The 22,085-nt window shown below is 46.0% G+C and overlaps 1 protein-coding gene across 5 annotated transcripts in view; it reads left to right on the top strand.

Moving 5' to 3' along the window:
- KIAA1549L (KIAA1549 like) overlaps positions 1–22,085 on the top strand; it is a 499,083-nt gene that overhangs the window by 427,392 nt on the left and 49,606 nt on the right. For all 5 annotated transcript variants that reach the window (XM_073576347.1, XM_073576346.1, XM_073576342.1 and 2 more), the window contains one exon: positions 8,531–8,875. In XM_073576347.1, coding sequence (XP_073432448.1) covers positions 8,531–8,875 — 345 coding nt within the window. The remainder of the gene's footprint in view (positions 1–8,530; positions 8,876–22,085) is intronic.

Below are 22,085 nucleotides of genomic sequence, written 5' to 3' on the forward strand. Positions count from 1 at the left end.
GCTTCAAATGCGAAACTGCACACCTTATCCGCAATAGCTATGAGTCTGCTAAGGAGAACCAGTGACACCGGACGCCTACACTCATTACTAGGCTGGACCCTCCTCCAACCCTTCATAGCCTGCCTAACAATAAGATATTTTGTAACATCAGACCAGCCCAATAACTGAAAATGAAACGCAACATCTGACAAGCTGCTGTGCTGACGTACCCGATAAACCCTTACAGTTCAACTGACACAAGTACTCAACCGTAACCTGCAATTTTGAAGTCTCACACGCCTGAACTGGCCTGAGACCCGCCAACTGGCACCATTCCGTCCATGCCTTACCATATGCTCGCCATGTCGACTGGGACACAGAGGAATGAACAAGGGACATCAACTGTTCCCGACCACGTCCCACAGAGTCGGCGGGCAACTGAAAACCTCCGGAAGGGCATTGGGACCATGATCCGTGAAAATCTGCAAGTCAGAAAAATCAGAAAGGTTAGACAAACCATCAGGGCCCTGTACAAGTTGAGCCCGAAGCCAAATGTTGAATTTCAAACATAGCAGAGCCAGTATACGAAGAAGGCCCAAAACCGGTGGAGACCTGGACAACATGTGATTGATACAGCGAGACACCTGGATTAACCGTCTTCAATTGAATCTCCTGATTGCACAGCAAATTACCCCACAACTCAATTGAGACGACGATTGGAAAAATCTCACAAAGGGTCCTGTCATGACCAAAACCTAACCTGACCCAAAACTCTGGCCAAATCTCGCGACATAGTCGATTCCCAAATCTTGTCATGAAACCCTCAACTCCGTCCTCTGCTGCTAACAAATTCAGGTCCTGTGCCGTCCGGCACGGTAACATGAAGCAAGTATGACCATTGAATGTTTGCAAAAAAGAAAGCCATACCTCCAAATCCGCCTTCATGGCCCTTGTAACCCGCACCCTGTGGTGGGGGCTAGAGACTCCTTTCGTAGCCAACGACAGCCGTTGTGAGAACACCCTACTTACCGGCATGACTGCTCACAAAGACCAGCAACCTCAACAGTGATTGCATCTGCAAAAGGGTAACCTTCCGAACCGACATAAAACCCTCAATCAACGAGACCAATCTTTGAATCTTTTCAGCGGGTAGTCGATACACCATCGCTACCGTATCAATTTCGATGCCCAAAAACGACAACATTTTAGCCGGACCGATGGTCTTCTCCGGTGACAAAGGCACGCCAAATTTCTGCGCGATTGACGTGAACATGGAAAGCAACCTGTCACATACATAGGAGTCATTTGGGCCGACAAAAAGGAAATCATCCAGGTAATGAGTGACGGATCTGTTTCCCGATTTCCATCTCACTACTCACTCCAAAAACGAGCTTAAAAGTTCAAAATAATAGCAAGAAATAGAACAGCCCATGGGGAGACACATGTCAAAATAAAATTCCCCTTCTACCTGACAGCCCAACAAATGAAAACAATCCGGATGCATCGGTAACAAACGAAACGCTGAATCAATATCAGACTTTGCTAACCATGCTCCTTCCCCTGCACTCCTAATCAAAGCCACAGCCCTATCGAAAGATGCATAAGATACTGGCGCATCATCGGGAGAAATACCATCATTCACCGACAACCCCTTTGGGTGCGATAAATGGTGAATCAAACGAAAGGAACCCGGATCTTTCTTCGGAACCACTCCCAAAGGTGATACTCTAAAATCCTGAAAAGGCGGGGATAAAAACAGACCGGCCATCCTACCCAGTGCTACCTACTTCTGCACCTTCGCCAACAGAACATCCGGATGCTCACGAGCAGACTTCAAATTTGCAGAAAAACCGGGGGACCTATGCAATTTAAACGGGATGAAAAAGCCTTCTGAAAACCCAAAACGCAGCTGACCTGCAGCCTCCTTGTTAGGATACTGGTCTAACCATGGCTCCATCGCGATTACGTTCACCGGTGTCTTTCCTCTCAGTTTGCTGCGGCTTGACTGGCAGCTTTCCCGCGGGGCGGGAACACCGGGACGCCGGGTGGGAACCTCCACACGACGAACACTCATGCCTAAATTTGCAGAGACCATAAAATCGACAGTGTCCATTGAACAACCAACAGGTACCCGGTCTCCGCACGACCACTGAACCGGAACCTGTTGAGCCTTGTCCAGCAGGACAATGGCAGATTGCACATTTTCTGTTAGTACAATAAACCTCATTTGAATCCAGAAATATAACTGAGTCCATCAGTTATTAGATATATGAAACTGAAATAGCTGTTGCAAAAACCAAAATTGTTATAAAGAAAAAAGGTTAACATTAATAGGGGTGCCCAAACTTTAACATATGACTGTATAAATCAAATCCTGATAAATAAACAACTCAGAGCATCGGCCCGGGTGCTTCTGCCTCATGATGCAACCCAGTATAGCAAAAGCTTGCAACCAATTATTCATAGTTTTCGCCACCTTCTGGCGCACTCTCTCCGAAAACCTCTCAACAGGCCTTCGTTCCTTGTCCACGGTGTGCTGATCCACCGAAATCAACAACCAAATATCTATATAACCGTTGTTCCAAATCTTCTTTTTTGTATTCTCATCTATGTGCGACCCTAGCGCACTAACCCCACAAAACATACTGTAGTATCCTTGTACACCCCCGCAAGCGGGGAATCCACCTTATTACACTCCTTTTCCGAACCACCTGTGGGGGGGCAATTGCCCGATCAATGCTCTCAACACGGATATCACAGCTGCGGTATCCACACTTGGAGAACTCAACAAGGAACACTCACCCGGATTCACCGTTGGAGAAGGGACTCCCATAGATGGAGGAACTCCGGCTCCTGGATAACCCGCCTGAATATTGATGCAGCGACTTGTAGCCTCGGGAGATGCGCCCGTCTCAACCAGGCTGGAAGTCCTTGATCGAACTATCGACTCCCGACGTGCGGGAGGAGGACCACGTGCATGCTCGGGACTCACAGATGCGCTTGACACCTCTGATATTGAAGATGGAGAGCCACATCTCGAGGACCGGGGGCGGTGGTGACCACGAGAGGACGCACTGCGGCCAGAGCGCCTAGATTTCTTGTGCCTCTGTGAAGCATGATGCCCGTGATGACGCGACTGTGAGGATGAGGAATAAGAGGAAGAGGAGGAGGATCTTCGGCGTCTACGCCTGTCCCGCCTCCCCCTCGAGGGGTAACCATCTACAGCCTCAGACATGGAAACGTCCCTGCTACCAATGGCAACAGCAGGAACCGGAGCCGTGCTCTGGCCCAAATCCTCCTGCACTCCACTAACGTGGGGCAGAGCCAAGCACGGTAGTACTTGACGAAACCAAACCAGTGGGGGGAGGTGTTAACTGGGCAACCCCCGATACAAGTGCCTATGATTCTACGGGCATTATCTGTTCCCCCCCCTAGCCACAATAGGCTGCTCAGCTCCCTGTTCCTCCGCTGAAGCAGAGGAGGACGTGCTGTTCCTCCCACCCATTCTGAATCCCCTATCCCCAAAGGAGTTAACCCCCCCACCGGCACACCCAACCCGCTCCCCACCACTGCCGCTATAGAGGGTGCCTGCTCCGCACCCCCAGTCAGCTGCAGCCCCTGCCACGGCTCAACAATGATTTGACACGCTCTGCCTGCACGTGCAGACGCCGCCGCTCGCTCAGGGACACCGGACCGGAAGTCGGGGGCGGGGACTTCCACCTCGCCACGCGCCGCTGAGAAACAGCGGCCGACACCGGCGAGGCATCACACAGCCGCAATGGAGGGCAGGAGCGCCGCGCAGACCACCTACCTCCCTGCGGCCCTACCGCCACTGGTTGCTCCTGATGACCCACCGCAGCGGCGGCCGGACCAGCCCGTGGTGAAGCGGTAACCAGGCCAGGCACCCCCAAGGAGGCAGGAATTTCAGATGCCGACAGGTGAGCACCGATCCCCGCTATGAAACTATGCAGCCAGGGCTCCCCCTCCTGTTGTACCCGCAAGCGCAGAGATCCAGAAGAGGATCTGCCATACTAGCAACCAGACAGCACTTTCTCAAGCACTTCCAGGATCTGCTCAGGAGGAAAGAGGGAGGGCGGCCTCAGATCTAGTGATATATATCCACAGGAAGGGGCTGTGCTAACCCCTTCCTGATCCCATTGGCCCCATAACATTAAATCCCTGCCCCAGCACGACGTGGGTGGGCAAGCTCCATTAACCCATAAGGGAAGGGGAGGGGAGGAAAGGCACCACAGTCAGTGGCACTCTCCTTATTCAGTACAGTGTCCACCATTGTGAGCTCCATCGAGGACAGTGATGATAATGTGTGCAAACTGTAAAGCGCTGCGAAATATGTTAGTGCTATATAAAAATAAAGATTATTATTATCATCTATGGATCACGGACTGGGGGTACCTTTCTTGCGCCGAGTTCGGAACTATCGGGGCTCTCTCCCCTGTTGTCCGGGGGAAAGCTTAAGCACCCAGACTTACCTTTTTCACTCAGTAGTTGGGGGCGTGGTTAACTCAGGGAGAGCAGAGCATGCGCAAAAGCGATCAGACTTGGTGGGAACAGACAGCGCGTGGCAGGGAGAAGTGAGTGCTCCATCCCTGCAGCTCCAGAGCAGTACAGGCCCGCACCAGGGAATCCACTCGGCCACCTGCAGAGACTGTGGACAGAGACTTGGAGTTCCTCCCTGGCTCTCCCAAACCAGGGTGCCGATCACTTTGGCCCTTCTTGTGCCGCTCTCGTACCACGTGAACTGTGCCCTGACTCCCCGGTCCATTTCTGCCAAGCCATAGTGGGCCTGAACTGTGTTGCGGCCCACACTTTACCCGCGACCACAATCCCAGGATCAGGAACCCTGCGTAGGGTAACAGAGACGAACTATCGCCGTCAAGACTCCACCGGATCCTCGTGTACCTCAGGACTCAGCCTTTGCTGACCGCTGTCGGCGTCATCGCTCTGCATCATTGAATCCAGCACCTGGAAGTCGACTGACCGGATAAGTTATCCTTTAAGAACTTATTTCCACCTGATCACCGGTGTTGCTTCAGTCACCTTATTACCTTGTTTTCCCCCATTACTGTAATAACCTTGCAAAACTAACTCCCTGCGGTGAGTATATCCCTGTTCAAGTAAATACGTTAACTCTTGATCTGTCTCCCATCTGTCATTTCATCCCGCATCACACAACCTGCTTACACGTGCACCAAGAGACTATACACAAACTGCAACTATATCAATTGTAAACTGCATTACTGCTATATAAAATATATTTGAAAATGAAGGTACTTAGTGCACAACATTTGCAATTCCTATGTGTCCACCAGCCAAGACAAGGTATATATTTTCCTCAGACTGAAGGGAGGAGCTCAGCCAAATATGGAGGTACTCACTGCACCCAAATATGTATAGACTACAAAGGAATAAAAAAAACCTGACTACAATCTGCTAACAGAATGAAGCAAGTTTGAACAGGTGTAAACTACTGTGACTGAATTATACACGGTAAATACCAAAAAATACAGCAGCATTTTTTGTGTGCTAAGATGTATGCACACAATGAATATATGAATTTTAAACCCTGGAACTGGGACCCTAACTATCCATGTCCCAGGGGTACTCTTGAAGGTAGAGAGGCCCGAGTCTCCGAACTTACTATGCTCCTGTTAAACCCTGATCTGTCCCCTCCCACAACCTATGAGGCATGGGACAGAAATGTAACGTAAACAAGACACAAACACAAAACCACAACAGAAAACCTCTATCATACAAAAGCACTATTCAACAATAGGGAGAAGGATAGGAACAAGGAGGAATAAACTAAATGTACTACAGTAATCCACAGAACACTACTACAACAACTCTATTCCAACCTCTTAGCTTTAGCACACAGCACAGGAATACAATTCTTTAACTGGCAGGGACAAGAAAGTCTGATCAGTTTTTATAGGAAGAGGTAATGACCACATCATACGCAGCTGAAATGGAGCTTCATGTTTCTGACCAACATATAAAGGGTCATTAACCTCTTCAGCACCAGATTAAACTAAATCCATTTAAAATGGGACACAAATCACACCATCTCTAAAGAAGACATGCAATTAATTCCCTGACGTGACCATCTAACTCCACGTCTTCCTAGGGGACGTGACATATATTCAATTCTTGCATACATCTTGGCACAAATATTGTGCTTCTGTAGTATTTGTAATGTTTTTATCTATCTCTCTGGCTCAATTTCTATCTATTAATTTATCTATTTATCTATCTATCTACAGTGGCATGTAAAAGTTTGGGCACCCCCTGGTCAAAATTACTGTTATTGTAAACAATTTAGCACATTGAAGATGAAATGATCACTAAAGGGTATGTTCCCACGGCCAGTAAACGCCTCGGGTTGGTCAGATGTTACAGCATAGTGGATGGTATTTCAAGAAAGATAAATTTCACCCGTCCAATGTATTGGACGCGGTGATGCCACACGGTTCAATGAACACATGTGGAATCATCTGCGTTCAAAAGCTGTCAGCGCTGCATCCAAAGCACTGCCGATTACTGACCGTGGGAATGTAGCCTTAAAGATCTAAAATTAAAGATGACACAATTCCTTTGTATTTTAGGCAAATATATATGTAGAAATGTTTTTCATTTTAAAAATTGCAAAAAGGTATATGGGCCTATGCAAAATACTGGGCACCCTTGGAGATCTGTGTGCTCAGATAACTTTGACCAAGGTTTCTGACCTTAATTTACCTGTTAGGGTTATGGCTTGTTCACTATCATTGCTAAGAAAGTCCAGGTGATGCAAATTTCCCTGCATTATAAAAACCCAACCTCCTCTAACCTTGTGCCAAAAAAACAGAAGTCATGGGTTTTTCTAAAAAGCTGCATAGCACTCTGAAAATGAAAACAGTGGAGGCCCACAAAGCAGGAGAAGGCTATAAGAAGATAGCAAAGCATTTTCATGTTGCCCTTTCCTCAGTTCGAAATGTAATTAAGAAATGGCAGTTAACAGGAACAGTGTAAGTCAAGATAAGGCTTATAAGATCAAGCAGAATTTCTGCTTGTAGGATTTCTAGAATCTTTGCCTAATCAGAACTCCTGCTTGACCTCAAAAGTCCTTCAGAAAGATTTAGCAGACTCTGGAGTTGTGGATCATTGCTCTACTGTTCAGAAACATCTGCACAAATAAGGCCTTCATGGAAGAGTCATTAGAAGAAAACCTCTCCTGCATCCTCACCATAAAATTCAGCATCAGAAGTATTCAAAAGAACATCTAAACAAGCTCATGCATTTTGGAAACAAATCCTGTGGACCGATTAGGTTAAAATAGAACTATTTTACCACAATGATCACAAAGGAATGTGTAGTAAAAAAGGGTACAGAATTTCAGGAAAAGAATATCTTGCCAACCATTAAGCATGGGGATGGATCAATCATACTTTGGGGTTGTGTTGCAGCCAATGACAAGGGGAACATTTTGCGGGTAGTGGGAAGAATGGATTCAGTGAAATTTCAACAAATCCTTGATGCACACATAACACCATCTGTACAAAAACTGAGGTTGAAAAGAGGATGGTTGTACAAATGGATAATGAACAGACATCCGTCTGTCAGTCTGTCTTCCTATCTACTTATCTATCATATCCATCTCTTATCTATTGGCTATAGTTTCCCTTTTGTGATGCAGAAGCTGTAGGTGCTCACTACTAATGTGATATTTCCTCTGGGTTCATTTATGTTAATACTGTTCTGTGGTTCTGTGCGTTCGCCGTTGTAGCCGTCACTTGAAGAGACTATGCAAAACAGTAAATCCTCGCTGGAAGGCTGTGACTGTTTAAGTGGACACTTAATAATTTCCCTGTAGGCAAAAAAATCGATATGTAGCTGAGAAGAGCCACAGGAAAGGAAAAGCTGTTAACCCATTCATTACAATGGTACCCGTAATGTTTTCTTTGCGCCTTGTTCACACTTAGTGGTTGTGGTACATGAAAAGCTATATGAAAATTTTTCGGCAACACCATGTTACAACATTCACTGTGAAATCACACTATAATGCGCTTCCTGACACATAGGTAGCTTATTCAGATAAGGACCAGGTCCCTTATTCCTGTTGCTGCTTCCAGGAACCATTTGGCAATACTTTTGGTTACACCGTATGCACCACCAGGATCTAAATATCAAGGGAATGACCATGTGGAGGACATCCCAGTGAAATAACTGACATGAGTGGATGACATTGCAGGATTTGTCAATTCTTCCTGCCCATCTAAATGAACGCTCCTTCAAGAGTTCCTGAGACATTATCATTTCACCTTAAATGTCTTAGCTGCGATTTCCCTAACCCTACAGCCTTATGATAAAAAGGTGTTCAGAGCATATAAATACAATACCACCTCACACTGAGTAATATTTCAGTTGTTTTTTAGTACATGGGAAATCTGGTCTATGGTTGATTCCCTTTAATGCACATTATAATAGTGACATGCTGTATATTGAATATTGTGCTGCATACATTGCATTAAACTTTTTGATGATTGTATTGTAGACGGAACCTGAAATGATTGAAGAAACAAACATTGATCGAGTAAAACAAGCCAGGACGTATATTAAATCTCGTCAAGCTAAAGGCCATTCTGAGACATCCACTTTGAGCTCCCAGCCATCTATTGATGAGGTCCGGCAGCAGATGCACTTGTTGTTGGAGGAAGCCTTTAGTTTGGCTTCTGCAGGACATGGAGGACCTAAACGCCAAGCCGATCCATACGGCTCAGTTCAGCACATGCCATATACAGAAGTTGTCACCAGTGCCCCTGGCACAATGGCACGACCGCGGATGCAGTGGGTACCGACGTATGGGCCAGAGATGTATCAATATAGTCTGCCCAGACCTGTAAGTCACTCTGATGGGTATGAAATGTATTCATCTTGTTTTTGTGCAAGAAAAATACAGATGGCTCTGTGATTTGTAATGTTTTTCTAAGTTGAAAATCTATTTTAGTTACAAAGACATAAAACATCAGAATGTAGAATATGCATTTAATAAATGGCCTGTGTACAAAAGGGAGGGCGCTCAGGATACCAGGGTAGTCAGCGACTAAACTTAGCCAGAGATATAATATATTACATCTTTTTGGGAAAGCTGAGTAACAGCCAATATGGCTGCCATTATACTCTCCTCCTGGCGTTGCCTGCGATATTCACATATGACTGCCATTACGCTCTCTCCTCAAGGGGTTACCTGTGGTATTCACATATAACAGGCATTATACTCTCCTCTTGGGGTTGCCAGCAGTATTCACATATGTCTGCCATTACGCTCTCCTCCTGGGGTTGCCTGCGGTATTCACATATGACGGTCATTACGCTCTCATCCTGGGGTTGCGTGTGGTATTCACATATGACGGCCATTTTGCTCTCCTCCTGGGGTTGCCTGCGGTATTCACATATGACGGCCATTACGCTCTCCACCTGGGGTTGCCTGTGGTATTCAAATATGACAGCCACTACGCTCTCTCCTCCTGGGGTTGCCTGCGGTATTCACATATGACGGCCATTACGCTCTCCTACTGGGGTTGCCTGCGGTATTCACATATGACTGCCATTACACTCTCCTACTGGGGTTGCCTGCGGTATTCACATATGACTGCCATTACGCTCTCCTCCTGGGGTTGCCTGCGGTATTCACATATGACTGCCATTACGCTCTCCTCCTGGGGTTGCCTGTGGTATTCACATATGACTGCCACTACGCTCTCTCCTCCTGGGGTTGCCTGCGGTATTCACATATGACGGCCATTACGCTCTCCTCCTGGGGTTGCCTGCGGTATTCACATATGACTGCCATTACGCTCTCCTCCTGGGGTTGCCTGCGGTATTCACATATGACTGCCATTACGCTCTCCTCCTGGGGTTGCCTGTGGTATTCACATATGACTGCCACTACGCTCTCTCCTCCTGGGGTTGCCTGCGGTATTCACATATGACGGCCATTACGCTCTCCGCCTGGGGTTGCCTGCGGTATTCACATATGACTGCCATTACGCTCTCCTGCTGGGGTTGCCTGCACTATTCACATACGACTACCATTACGCTCTCCTCCTGGAGTTGCCTTACGGTATTCACATATGACTGCCATTGCGCTCTCCTCTTGGGGTTGCCTATGGTGTTCACATATGACTGTCATTACACTCTCCTCCTGGGGTTGCCTGCGGTATTCACATATGACGGCCATTACGCTCTCCGCCTGGGGTTGCCTGTGGTATTCAAATATGACAGCCACTACGCTCTCTCCTCCTGGGGTTGCCTGCGGTATTCACATATGACGGCCATTACGCTCTCCGCCTGGGGTTGCCTGTGGTATTCAAATATGACAGCCACTACGCTCTCTCCTCCTGGGGTTGCCTGTGGTATTCACATATGATGGCCATTACTCTCTCCTCCTGGGGTTGCCTGCGGTATTCACATATGACTGCCATTACGCTCTCCTCCTGGGGTTGCCTGCGGTATTCAAATATGACTGCCATTACGCTCTCCTCCTGGGGTTGCCTGCGGTATTCACATATGACTGCCATTACACTCTCCTCCTGGGGTTGCCTGCGGTATTCACATATGACTGCCATTACGCTCTCCTCCTGGGGTTGCATGTGGTATTCACATATGACTTCCACTACGCTCTCTCCTCCTGGGGTTGCCTGCGGTATTCACATATGACGGCCATTGCGCTCTCCGCCTGGGGTTGCCTGCGGTATTCACATATGACTGCCATTACGCTCTCCTGCTGGGGTTGCCTGCGCTATTCACATACGACTACCATTACGCTCTCCTCCTGGAGTTGCCTTACGGTATTCACATATGACTGCCATTGCGCTCTCCTCCTGGGGTTGCCTGCGGTATTCAAATATGACAGCCATTACGCTCTCCTCCTGGTGTTGCCTGTGATATTCACATATGACGGCCATTATGCTTTCCTTCTGAGGTTGCCTACGGTATTCACATATGACTGCCATTACGCTCTCCTCCTGGGGTTGCCTATGGTATTCACATATTACTGTCATTACGCTCTCCTCCTGGGGTTGCCTGCGGTATTCACATATGACGGCCATTATGCTCTCCTCCTGGTGTTGCCTGTGATATTCACATATGCCTGCCATTATGCTTTCCTTCTGAGGTTGCCTGCGGTATTCACATATGACTGCCATTACACTCTCCTCTTGGGGTTGCCTATGGTATTCACATATGACTGTCATTACGCTCTCCTCCTGGGGTTGCCTGCGGTATTCACATATGACGGCCATTACGCTCTCCTCCTGGTGTTGCCTGTGATATTCACATATGACGGCCATTATGCTTTCCTTCTGAGGTTGCCTGCGGTATTCACATATGACTGCCATTACGCTCTCCTCCTGGGGTTGCCTGCGGTATTCACATATGACGGCCATTACGCTCTCCTCCTGGGGTTGCCAGCAGTATTTACATATGATGGCCATTACGCTCTCCTCCTGGGGTTGCCTGCGGTATTCACATATGGCTGCCATTTAGCTTTCCTCCTGGGGTTGCCTGTGGTATTCACATATGGCTGCCATTACGCTCTCCTCCTGAGGTTGCCTGGGGTATTCACATATGACTGCCATTACGCTCTCCTCCTGGGGTTGCCGGTGGTATTCACATATGGCTGCCATTACGCTTTCCTCCTGGGGTTGCCTGAGGTATTCACATATGGCTGCCATTACGCTCTCCTACTGGGGTTGCCTGCGGTATTCACATATGACTGCCATTACGCTCTCCTCCTGGGGTTGCCTGTGGTATTCACATATGATGGCCATTACGCTCTCCTCCTGGAGTTGCCTGTGGTATTCACACATGACTGCCATTACGCTCTCCTCCTGGAGTTGCCTGTGGTATTCACATATGGCTGCCATTACGCTTTCCTCCTGGGGTTGCCTGAGGTATTCACATATGGCTGCTATTACGCTCTCCTCCTGGGGTTGCCTGCGGTATTCACATATGACTGCCATTACGCTCTCCTCCTGGGGTTGCCTGTGGTATTCACATATGATGGCCATTACGCTCTCCTCCTGGAGTTGCCTGTGGTATTCACATATGACTGCCATTACGCTCTCTCCTCCTGGGGTTGCCTGTTGTATTCACATATGGCTGCCATTACGCTCTCCTCCTGGGGTTGCCTGCGGTATTCACATATGGCTGCCATTACGCTCTCCTCCTGGGGTTGCCTGCGGTATTCACATATGACTGCCATTATGCTCTCCTCCTGGGGTTGCCTGTGGTATTCACATGTGGCTGCCATTACGCCCTCCTCCTGGAGTTGCCTGTGATATACACATATCACGGCCATTACGTTCTCCTACAAGGGTTGCCTGCGGTATTCACATGACTGCCATTACGCTCTCCTCCTGGGATTACCTGCGGTATTCACATATGACAGGCATTATACTCTCCTCTTGGGGTTGCCAGCAGTTTTCACTTATGACGGTCATTACGCTCTCCTCCTGGGGTTGCCTGCAGTATTCACATATGACGGCCATTACGCTCTCCTCCTGGTGTTGCCTGTGGTATTCACATATGACGGCCATTATGCTTTCCTTCTGAGGTTGCCTGCGGTATTCACATATGTCTGCCATTACGCTCTCCTCCTGGGGTTGCCTGCGGTATTCACATATGACTGCCATTGCGCTCTCCTCCTGGAGTTGCCTGTGGTATTCACATATGACTGCCATTACGCTCTGCTCCTGGGGTGGCCAGCAATATTCACATATGATGGCCATTACGCTCTCCTCCTGGGGTTGCCTGTGGTATTCACATATGACTGCCATTACGCTATCCTCCTGGGGTTGCCAGCAGTATTCACATATGATGGCCATTACGCTCTCTCCTCCTGGGGTTGCCTGTGGTATTCACATATGACTGCCATTACGCTATCCTCCTGGGGTTGCCAGCAGTATTCACATATGATGGCCATTACGCTCTCTCCTCCTGGGGTTGCCTGTGGTATTCACATATGACTGCCATTACGCTATCCTCCTGGGGTTGCCAGCAGTATTCACATATGATGGCCATTACGCTCTCTCCTCCTGGGGTTGCCTGTTGTATTCACATATGACTGTCATTATGCTCTCTCCTCTTGGGGTTTCCTGTGGTATTCACATATGACAGCCATTACGCTCTCCTCCTGGGATTGCCTGCAGTATTCACATATTATGGCCATTACGCTCTCCTCCTAGGGTTGCCTGTGGTATTCACATATGACTGCCATTACGCTTTCGTCCTGGGATTGCCTGTGGTATTCACATATGGCTGCCATTACGCTCTCCTCCTGGAGTTGCCTGTGGTATTCACATATTATGGCCATTACGCTCTCCTCCTAGGGTTGCCTGTGGTATTCACATATGACTGCCATTACGCTTTCGTCCTGGGATTGCCTGTGGTATTCACATATGGCTGCCATTACGCTCTCCTCCTGGAGTTGCCTGTGGTATTCACATATTATGGCCATTACGCTCTCCTCCTAGGGTTGCCTGTGGTATTCACATATGACTGCCATTACGCTTTCTTCCTGGGATTGCCTGTGGTATTCACATATGGCTGCCATTACGCTCTCCTCCTGGAGTTGCCTGTGGTATTCACATATGACTGCCATTACACTTTCCTCCTGGGGTTGCCTGCGGTATTCACATATGATGGTGGATCTAGTTGTAAATTGCTGCTTAGTACTGACAGACCATTGGATGACAACCACCGTCATATGTGAATACAGCAGGCAACCCCAGGAGGAGAGCGTAATGGCAGTCATATGTGAATACCGCAGGCAACCCCAGGAGGAGAGCGTAATGGCATTCATATGTGAATACCACAGGCAACCTCAGGAGGAAAGGATAATGGAAGTCATATGTGACTAAAGTGATTTATATATGTTTATATATCTTTGACTGCAAGGTGGCCAGTGTGGTTATTGCTATGTAATGCTGCAAAAGGGCAAACAAGACATTCCTCCTGATGTGGGCACCACCTTCTCCAGCTGTCATGTCCCTTCGTCTACACAAAGTACAATGAGATAGGCCCTTTAGTAAAAAAGAGACCCATAACTAGACCTTGAAGGAGTATTTACAGTGGCATATAAAAGTTTGGACTCTCCTGGTCAAAAATATGGTTGTGGTGAACAGTAAAGCAAGTTGAAGATGAAATGATCTGTAAATGTCCTAAAGTTAAACATGACAAATATCCTTTGTATTTTAGGCTATATACTAGCTGAAGAGCCCTGCGTTGCCTGGGCATAGTAGCTAACTGTGGTTAGTTATAACAAATTATAATGATTATATTGTACATAAAAACATTTCACATCATATATTCAACACTACAGATTTGCACACGAATTTACTAAACAATTACCTAAGTTTTGATAGTATTTTATGTTCAACTCATTCAAGAGCCTTTTGATAAACAACATTTTTGTTTTTCCTTTCGGTGCAAAGATGAACAGATTTTTGGCAGTTCCAACTCTTAAACAGGCCCCGTAAAGTTGGCCATGAGAAAAACATGGAGATTGCAAATCAATCCCTACTACTTTCAAGGACTGTCCCTGAGCATAGTTAATGGACATTGCAAATGACAGTCGAACTGGAAACTGGAGGCATTTAAAATCAAATACATGGAATGAGTGGAATTCTTGGAATGATAATGTCCTCTGCTTTGGCACATCCTGTTGCTGAGTGGTGCATCTAATCCTATCCTGTGTGATGCCGTCTGCTGAACTGTGTATCTAATCCTATGCTGTTTGATACATTCTGCTGAGCTGTGTATCTAATCCCTTCTTGTGTGATACTGTCTGCTGAGCTGTGTATCTAATCCTATCCTGTGTGATACTGTCTGCTGAGCCGTGTATCTAATCCTATCCTGTGTGATACTGTCTGCTGAACCGTGCATCTAATCCTATCCTGTGTGATACAGTCTGCTGAGCCATGTATCTAATCCTAACCTATGTGATACTGTCTCCTGAGCCATGTACCTAGTCCTATCCTGTGTGATACTGCCTGTTGACCTGTGTATCTAATCCTATCCTGTTTGATACTGTCTGCTGAGCCGTGTATCTAATCCTATCCTGTGTGATGTCTGCTGAACCGTGTACCTAATCCTATCTTGTGTGATACAGTCTGCTGAGCCATATAGCTAATCCTATCCTGTGTGATACTGTCTGCTGAGCCATATATCTAATCCTATCCTGTGTGATACTGTCTGTTGAGCCGTGTATCTAATCCTATACTGTGTGATACAATTTGCTGAGCTGTGTATCTAATCTTCTCCTGTGTGATACAGTCTGCTGAGCCGTGTACCTAATCTTATCCTGTGTGATACTCTCTGCTGAGCCATGTATCTAATCCTATCCTGTGTGATACCGTGTGCTGAGCTGTGTATCTAATCCTATCCTGTGTGATACTCTCTGCTGAGCCGTGTATCTAATCCTATCCTCTGTGATACTGTCTGCTGAGCCGTTTATCTAATCTTATCCTGTGTGATTCTGTCTGCTGAGCCATGTATCTAATCCTATCCTGTGTGATACAGTCTGCTGACCTGTGTATCTAATCCTATCCTGTGTGATACAGTCTGTGGAGCCATGTATCTAATCCTATCCTGTGTGATACTGGGCTCCCCCTGGGCTTCCCCTGCAGTCTGTGTCAGAGGGTGGTCTGTGTTGGCACGGTAATAAATTGTGTTATTTCTAGCTTTACAGAAGGACGATAACACCATAGAAATGATAAGAATAATAGGCCTCAGTTACCACAACTGTCTACAAGGAAAACTGTTGCTCATAGCAACCAATCACAGCTCAGCTTTCATCTTTTAAACAGCTCTGGTGAAATGAAAGATGCTTAGTGATTGGTTGCTATGTGGAGTGGGCGTGGCTTGATACACACACATACATACATACACTCAGTTTTATATATATATAGATACAGTATATATATATATATATATATATACTGTGTGTGTATATGTATATATATATATATATATATATATATATATATATATATATAATATAGTCTTTTTTTTCTTTTTAAAAATTACAAAAAGTAAAATGGGCCAATGTAAAAGTTCGGACACCCTTGGAGATTTGTCTTCTCAGATAATTAGCCTGTTAGGGTTATGGCTTGTTGACTATCATTGTTAGGAAAGGCTAGGTGATGCAAATTTCTCAGCTTTAGAAAAACCTAGCCTCCTCTAATCTTGTGTCAAAAAAAAGAGAAGAAGCTATGGGTTCTTCTACGAAACTGCCTAGGACTCTGAAAATAAAAATGGTGGAGGCTCACACAGCAGGCTATAAGAAGATAGCAAAGTGTTTTCTTGTTGCCCTTTCCTCAGCTCGAAATATGGGCCCCTTACTGATCAGCTCTGGCGGTTCCTGGATGTTGATAGTGTATGCAGCAGAACATCAAAGGTCCATGCACTCTTTTTTTAGTGACCGCTGCTTGGTGCTGCAGAACAGATTTTCTACATGTCGTTTACATCTGGCTACAGCCAGAAGTGATAAAAGTGGATCGTTGTGGGGGTAGGAGTTGAACTCCTTTTGATCTTATTTTGAAGATTTGTCATATACCATATTTTTTATTTAAATAGTAGGGTCAGGGGCGGATATACAGCATGTGCAACCGTTGCAGCTGCACCAGGGCCCCGAGGCTCTGGGGGGGGCCTGCGTGGCGGCTAATAATGAGGGCAATCTGGCCTGTTTATCTAGCCCCGAGGCTCCGGGGAGTCCTGGCCAGATTACTCTCATGTGCAGCTGGCAGGGAGATATCCCTGCAGCTCCGCTGCCTGCAAGAGAAAATGGCAGCGGAGTGGAGCTGCAGCGAACCGTCCTGCTTCCTGCCCGTGCTTCCTCACTGACTCACACAGCAGTCAGCAGCACGGCTGGATGACATCATTCAGCTCTGTGGCCGCTGTGCCATTGAGAGAAAGCTGCTGGCGATGGTGATGCTGCGGCTGCAGGAGAACGTGCTGAGAGGTGCTGTGTGTGTGTGTGTGTGTGTGTACAGACGAGTGGTGGTGGTGGTGTGTGTGCGTGTATGTGTAGCGCTGTGGGGGAATGCAGAGAGATGAATGGTGCTGTGTGTGTAGGTGGAGGAGAGGGCAATGATGGGGTGATGGACAGGGCATTTATGGGGTTGGTGGGGGAGAAAGCAATGATGGAGGTGGTGGAAAGGACAATGATGGGGGTGGTGGAAAGGACAATGATGGGGTGGTGGAAAGGGCAATAATGGGGGTGGTGGGGAGGAGGAAATGATGGAGGCGGTGGAATGGGCAGTGATGGGGATGTGGGAAAAGACAATGGTGGTGATTGAAAGGACAAAGATGGTGGAAAGGGCAATAATGGAGATGTAGAGGAGGAGGAAATGATGGAGGTTGTGGAATGGGCAGTGATGGAGGTGGTGGAGGAGAACACAATGATGGTGGTAGCAGAAAGAAACTGTAATGGGGTGGTGGGTGAGGAGGAAATGATGGAGGTGGTGGAATGGGTAATGATGGGGTGGTGGGGGAGAAGGCAATGATGGTGGCATTGGAAACAACAATGATGGGGATGGTGGGGAAGTAGGCAATGATGGAGGTGGTGGGGGAGAAGGAAATGATGGAGGTGGTGGAAAGAGCAATGATGGTGGTGGTGGAGGAGAAGGCAATGATTGAGTTTGATGGAGAGGGCAATGATGGGGTGGTGGGGAGAAAGCAATGATGGAGTTGGTGGAAAGGACAATGATGGGGGTTGTGGGGGAGAAAGTAATGAAGGGCTGGTGGGGAAAAGGCATTGATGGTGGTGGTGGTGGTGGAATGGGCAATGATGAGGGTGGTAGGGGAGAAGGCAATGATGGAGGTGGTGGAATGAGCAATAATGGGGTGGTGGGGGAGAACACAATGATGGAGGTGGTGAAGACGGCAGTGATGGAGGTGGTGGAGAGGACAATAATGGGATGCAGGGGAATGAGGACAATGAGGGGTGTGGGGGATTTAGATGGGAGGAAGGTGGATTTATAATGGATTTAGGAACAGGGGGAGGTGGAGGAAGTCATTTTTATCGCTTATTATGTATAACACAGTCCCTTAGTATAAAGTGTAGTCACTTATTATACATAGCACAGCCCCTCAGTATATAGTGTACTCACTTATGTATATCACAGTCCCTTAATATATAGTGTACTCACTTATTATGTATGGCGCCATCCCTCAGTATATAGTGTCAATTTTTATGTATAGCACAGTCTCTTAGTATGACCGCCCTCTTTCTGAGCTGGGAAAGCCATCCAGTCTGGCCTAAGCTGTTACAAGTGGTTCAGCCGCTCGACCCTTATTCACATTCACGCCACTTGGCAAGTGATAAGGTTTTAAATACTAGAGTAGGGACTGTCCCACAAGGGTTGCCGTGACGTGGCGGGATGGCTTGTACATTATTTTGATCAAAATTTATGTTTACTAAATACCCTTATTATTATTACCTTTATGCATTATTTGCAGTATATTTTTTACTTTTAGTTCAGGATATTTGTGTTTTTTGCTTTTTGTTTTCTCTGGTTAATGGTCATGTGTTAATATGCACTTACATTGTGCATACACATTAACTTACTTTTCTCAGTTCAGATTTGTTTTTTATTCATTTCATTGTGCATTCAGTGCATATATGGGTGTGACCGCCCTCTTTCTGAGCTGGGAAAGCCATCCAGTCTGGCCTAAGCTGTTACAAGTGGTTCAGCCGCTCGACCCTTATTCACATTCACGCCACTTGGCAAGTGATAAGGTTTTAAATACTAGAGTAGGGACTGTCCCACAAGGGTTGCCGTGACGTGGCGGGATGGCTTGTACATTATTTTGATCAAAATTTATGTTTACTAAATACCCTTATTATTATTACCTTTATGCATTATTTGCAGTATATTTTTTACTTTTAGTTCAGGATATTTGTGTTTTTTGCTTTTTGTTTTCTCTGGTTAATGGTCATGTGTTAATATGCACTTACATTGTGCATACACATTAACTTACTTTTCTCAGTTCAGATTTGTTTTTTATTTGTTTTTTAATCAGTCTCTTAGTATATAGTATTATCACTTATGTATAGCACAGTCCATTAGTATATAGTGTACTCACTTATTATGTCTAACACTGTCCCTTAGTATATAGTGTACTCGCTTATTATTTATAGCGCCATCCTTAGTTACATAGTTTCCTCTTTTGTTATGTATAACAATGTCCCTTATTACGTACCATCCTCTCTAGTTATATGATGCCATCCCTTATTGTATAGCTTCCTCTGCTGTTGTGTACCATGCTGTCTCTTACATAGAGTATTCTTGTTATTTTTGTTATTCACAGCGCCCTCTTTATTACATAGGCCCCTATCTTGTTGGATATAAAATGACTGCTGACGGAGGAGCCAGTAACCAGACTATCAATCCATCAGCTCCTCCATTAGAAAAGAAGCTTTCCCATGCTCTATCAGCCATCAATGCATTATACAGCTAACATGACAGGACAGCATGTAATAAAAAACAGGGCTCTATATAGTTCAATATGCAAGGGACGGTGCTGTACATAACAAGAGAGGACACTGTATAATGAGGGATGGCAATATACATAATAAAGGAGACTATGTAATATATATACGTGTATGTGTGTGGCTATATCTAATATATAAAGCTCAAAGTGTGTATGTATGTGTGTATATATGTGTGTGTGTGTGTGTGTGTGTGTATGTTTGTATGTCCGGGATAGGCATCCGCACCGTCGCAGCTACAGCCACAAAATTTGGCACAGTCACACGTCTGGACCCCGAGAGCGTCCTAAGCTATGTTGTGAGGCGAAATTTTAACCCCGTGCGTTCCAATTCACCAAACAATTTTGCCCCTATCTACATACTGGGGGAAAAAGTGTGGGCGTGTCAAGCCCCGCCCCTCATTATGATGTCACAATGACCCTATTTGCATTCTGGGGAAGCAGTGTGTGCGCGCCAAGCCCCGCCCCTCATTATAATGTCACAATGGTTGCCATGGCGACGCTGATGTCATCAAAGGTTGCAAGCCCTGCCGCCGCTCATTATGATGTCATAATGGTTGACTATGGAATGGAGGATGTGTGATGAGTATATGGGCACCGGACTATGAGATGGAGGATATGTATGACAGGTATATGGGCACGGGACTATGGGATGGCGGATATGTATATGGGCACGGGACTATGGGATGGAGGATGTGTGATGGGTATATGGGCACTGGACTATGGGATGGAGGATATGTATGACGGGTATATGGGCACGGGACTATGGGATGGCGGATATGTATATGGGCGCGGGACTATGGGATGGAGGATGTGTGATGGGTATATGGGCACTGTACTATGGGATCGAGGATATGTATGATGGGTATATGGGCACGGGACTATGAGATGGCGGATATGTATGATGGGTATATGGGCACGGGACTATGGGATGGAGGATATGTATGATGGGTATATGGGCATGGGACTATGAGATGGAGGATGTGTGATGGGTATATGGGCACTCGACTATGGGATGGAGGATATGTATGATGGGTATATGGGCACGGGCCTATGGGATCGTGGATATGTATGATGGGTATATGGGTACGGGACTATGGGATGGAGAATAATTATAATTTTCTATAACTAACCACAGTTAGTTACTATGCCCGGGCAGCGCCGGGCTCTTCTGCTAATATATATATACAGTATATGTAGCTTTGTCACCAGAAAAGGATGGGGGCCCGGACACATTTCTTGCACAAGGGCCCCACAGTGTCAGTGTCCGCCTCTGTGTAGGCTAGTATTCAAATGTGAGTATATCCCACAATATATGTGGAATCAAGGTCCTACTTGCGCTCGTAAAAAAAGGGCACAGCAGAGGGTGGTGCTCAGAGGAAAATAATAGAATGAATAATGTCAAAACACCTCTAGCACTCAGAACAATATCAAAAACGAAGTTGCTTCCAGAAATATATTCATTTATTTCATCTTTTTATTTAATCTCTTTATGCACTGGGAATTCACAGCCAATATATAAACTTGCACAGCCTTATTATTAACCCTTGATAAATGCCAGATGGGCCGAAACGTTGGGCTTTATTAACCCTTGATAAATGCCAGATGGGCCGAAACGTTGGGCTTTAATACTCTGCTGTGCAAGTTTATATATTGGCTGTGAATTCCCAGTGCATAAAGAGATGAAATAAAAAGATGAAATAAATGAATATATTTCTGGAAGCAACTTCGTTTTTGATATTGTTCTAAGTGCTAGAGGTGTTTTGACATTATATATCCCACAATATACACAATATATATTTTGTTTGTCACTTTATCGGCTTCCAGAGCACCCATAGATTTTAAACATGGGCGGTCTCACTCCTACTTTGCAATGAAATACTAAAATGTCACTGCATAGGAGCACAGCTGCGTGCGATCTTGCAGTTGTAGGAGCAGGGGAACAGATTTATGACTGCTGGAGTCCCCAAAGAGAAGGCACAGACATTTCTTACTGTCACTGACAGTGCCTCCTCCTCCATTCACAGCAGACATGTAATAGCTGTGTGTGTATAGGGAGGTCGGCAGGACCTGCTGGGTCATAGGAGACCTAAAGGCTGCATTTCCCCTGTAACTCAGGCTAATATACCAGATATAGTTACAAGGGAAATACCGTAATAAGAAAATAAAAAGTATTTAAATATTCAAATGCCCCCTCCCCTACACACACACACACAAAGGTCTTTTATGACCTTATAGGGGTAACAATGTGTAAAGTAAATGAAAAATAAATAAATACAAATTAGCAGGTAAAAAAATAATTAAAAAAGTCACTGTCAATCCAAATTGCTGTTATAAGCCCTGTTCCTGTAAAAAAACAGAGATGATGAAAATCTGCTTGGTGAGGAATTGGGGTAACTGGTCTGATTTTGAATTGGTTTAATAACAACTATGAGTTCACTGTAAATTGTAAGCTTTGCTCAGATATAAAAATATAACACACAGTATACATATAAATAAAATATTCAACAAAAAGGCATCCAAAATCATGTAGGGCACTTCAAATAGAATGAACA

The sequence above is a fragment of the Dendrobates tinctorius genome, unplaced genomic scaffold (genome assembly GCF_039654945.1).
Source record: "Dendrobates tinctorius isolate UK_male_01 unplaced genomic scaffold, ASM3965494v1 ptg000048l, whole genome shotgun sequence".
Taxonomy (NCBI): domain Eukaryota; kingdom Metazoa; phylum Chordata; class Amphibia; order Anura; family Dendrobatidae; genus Dendrobates; species Dendrobates tinctorius.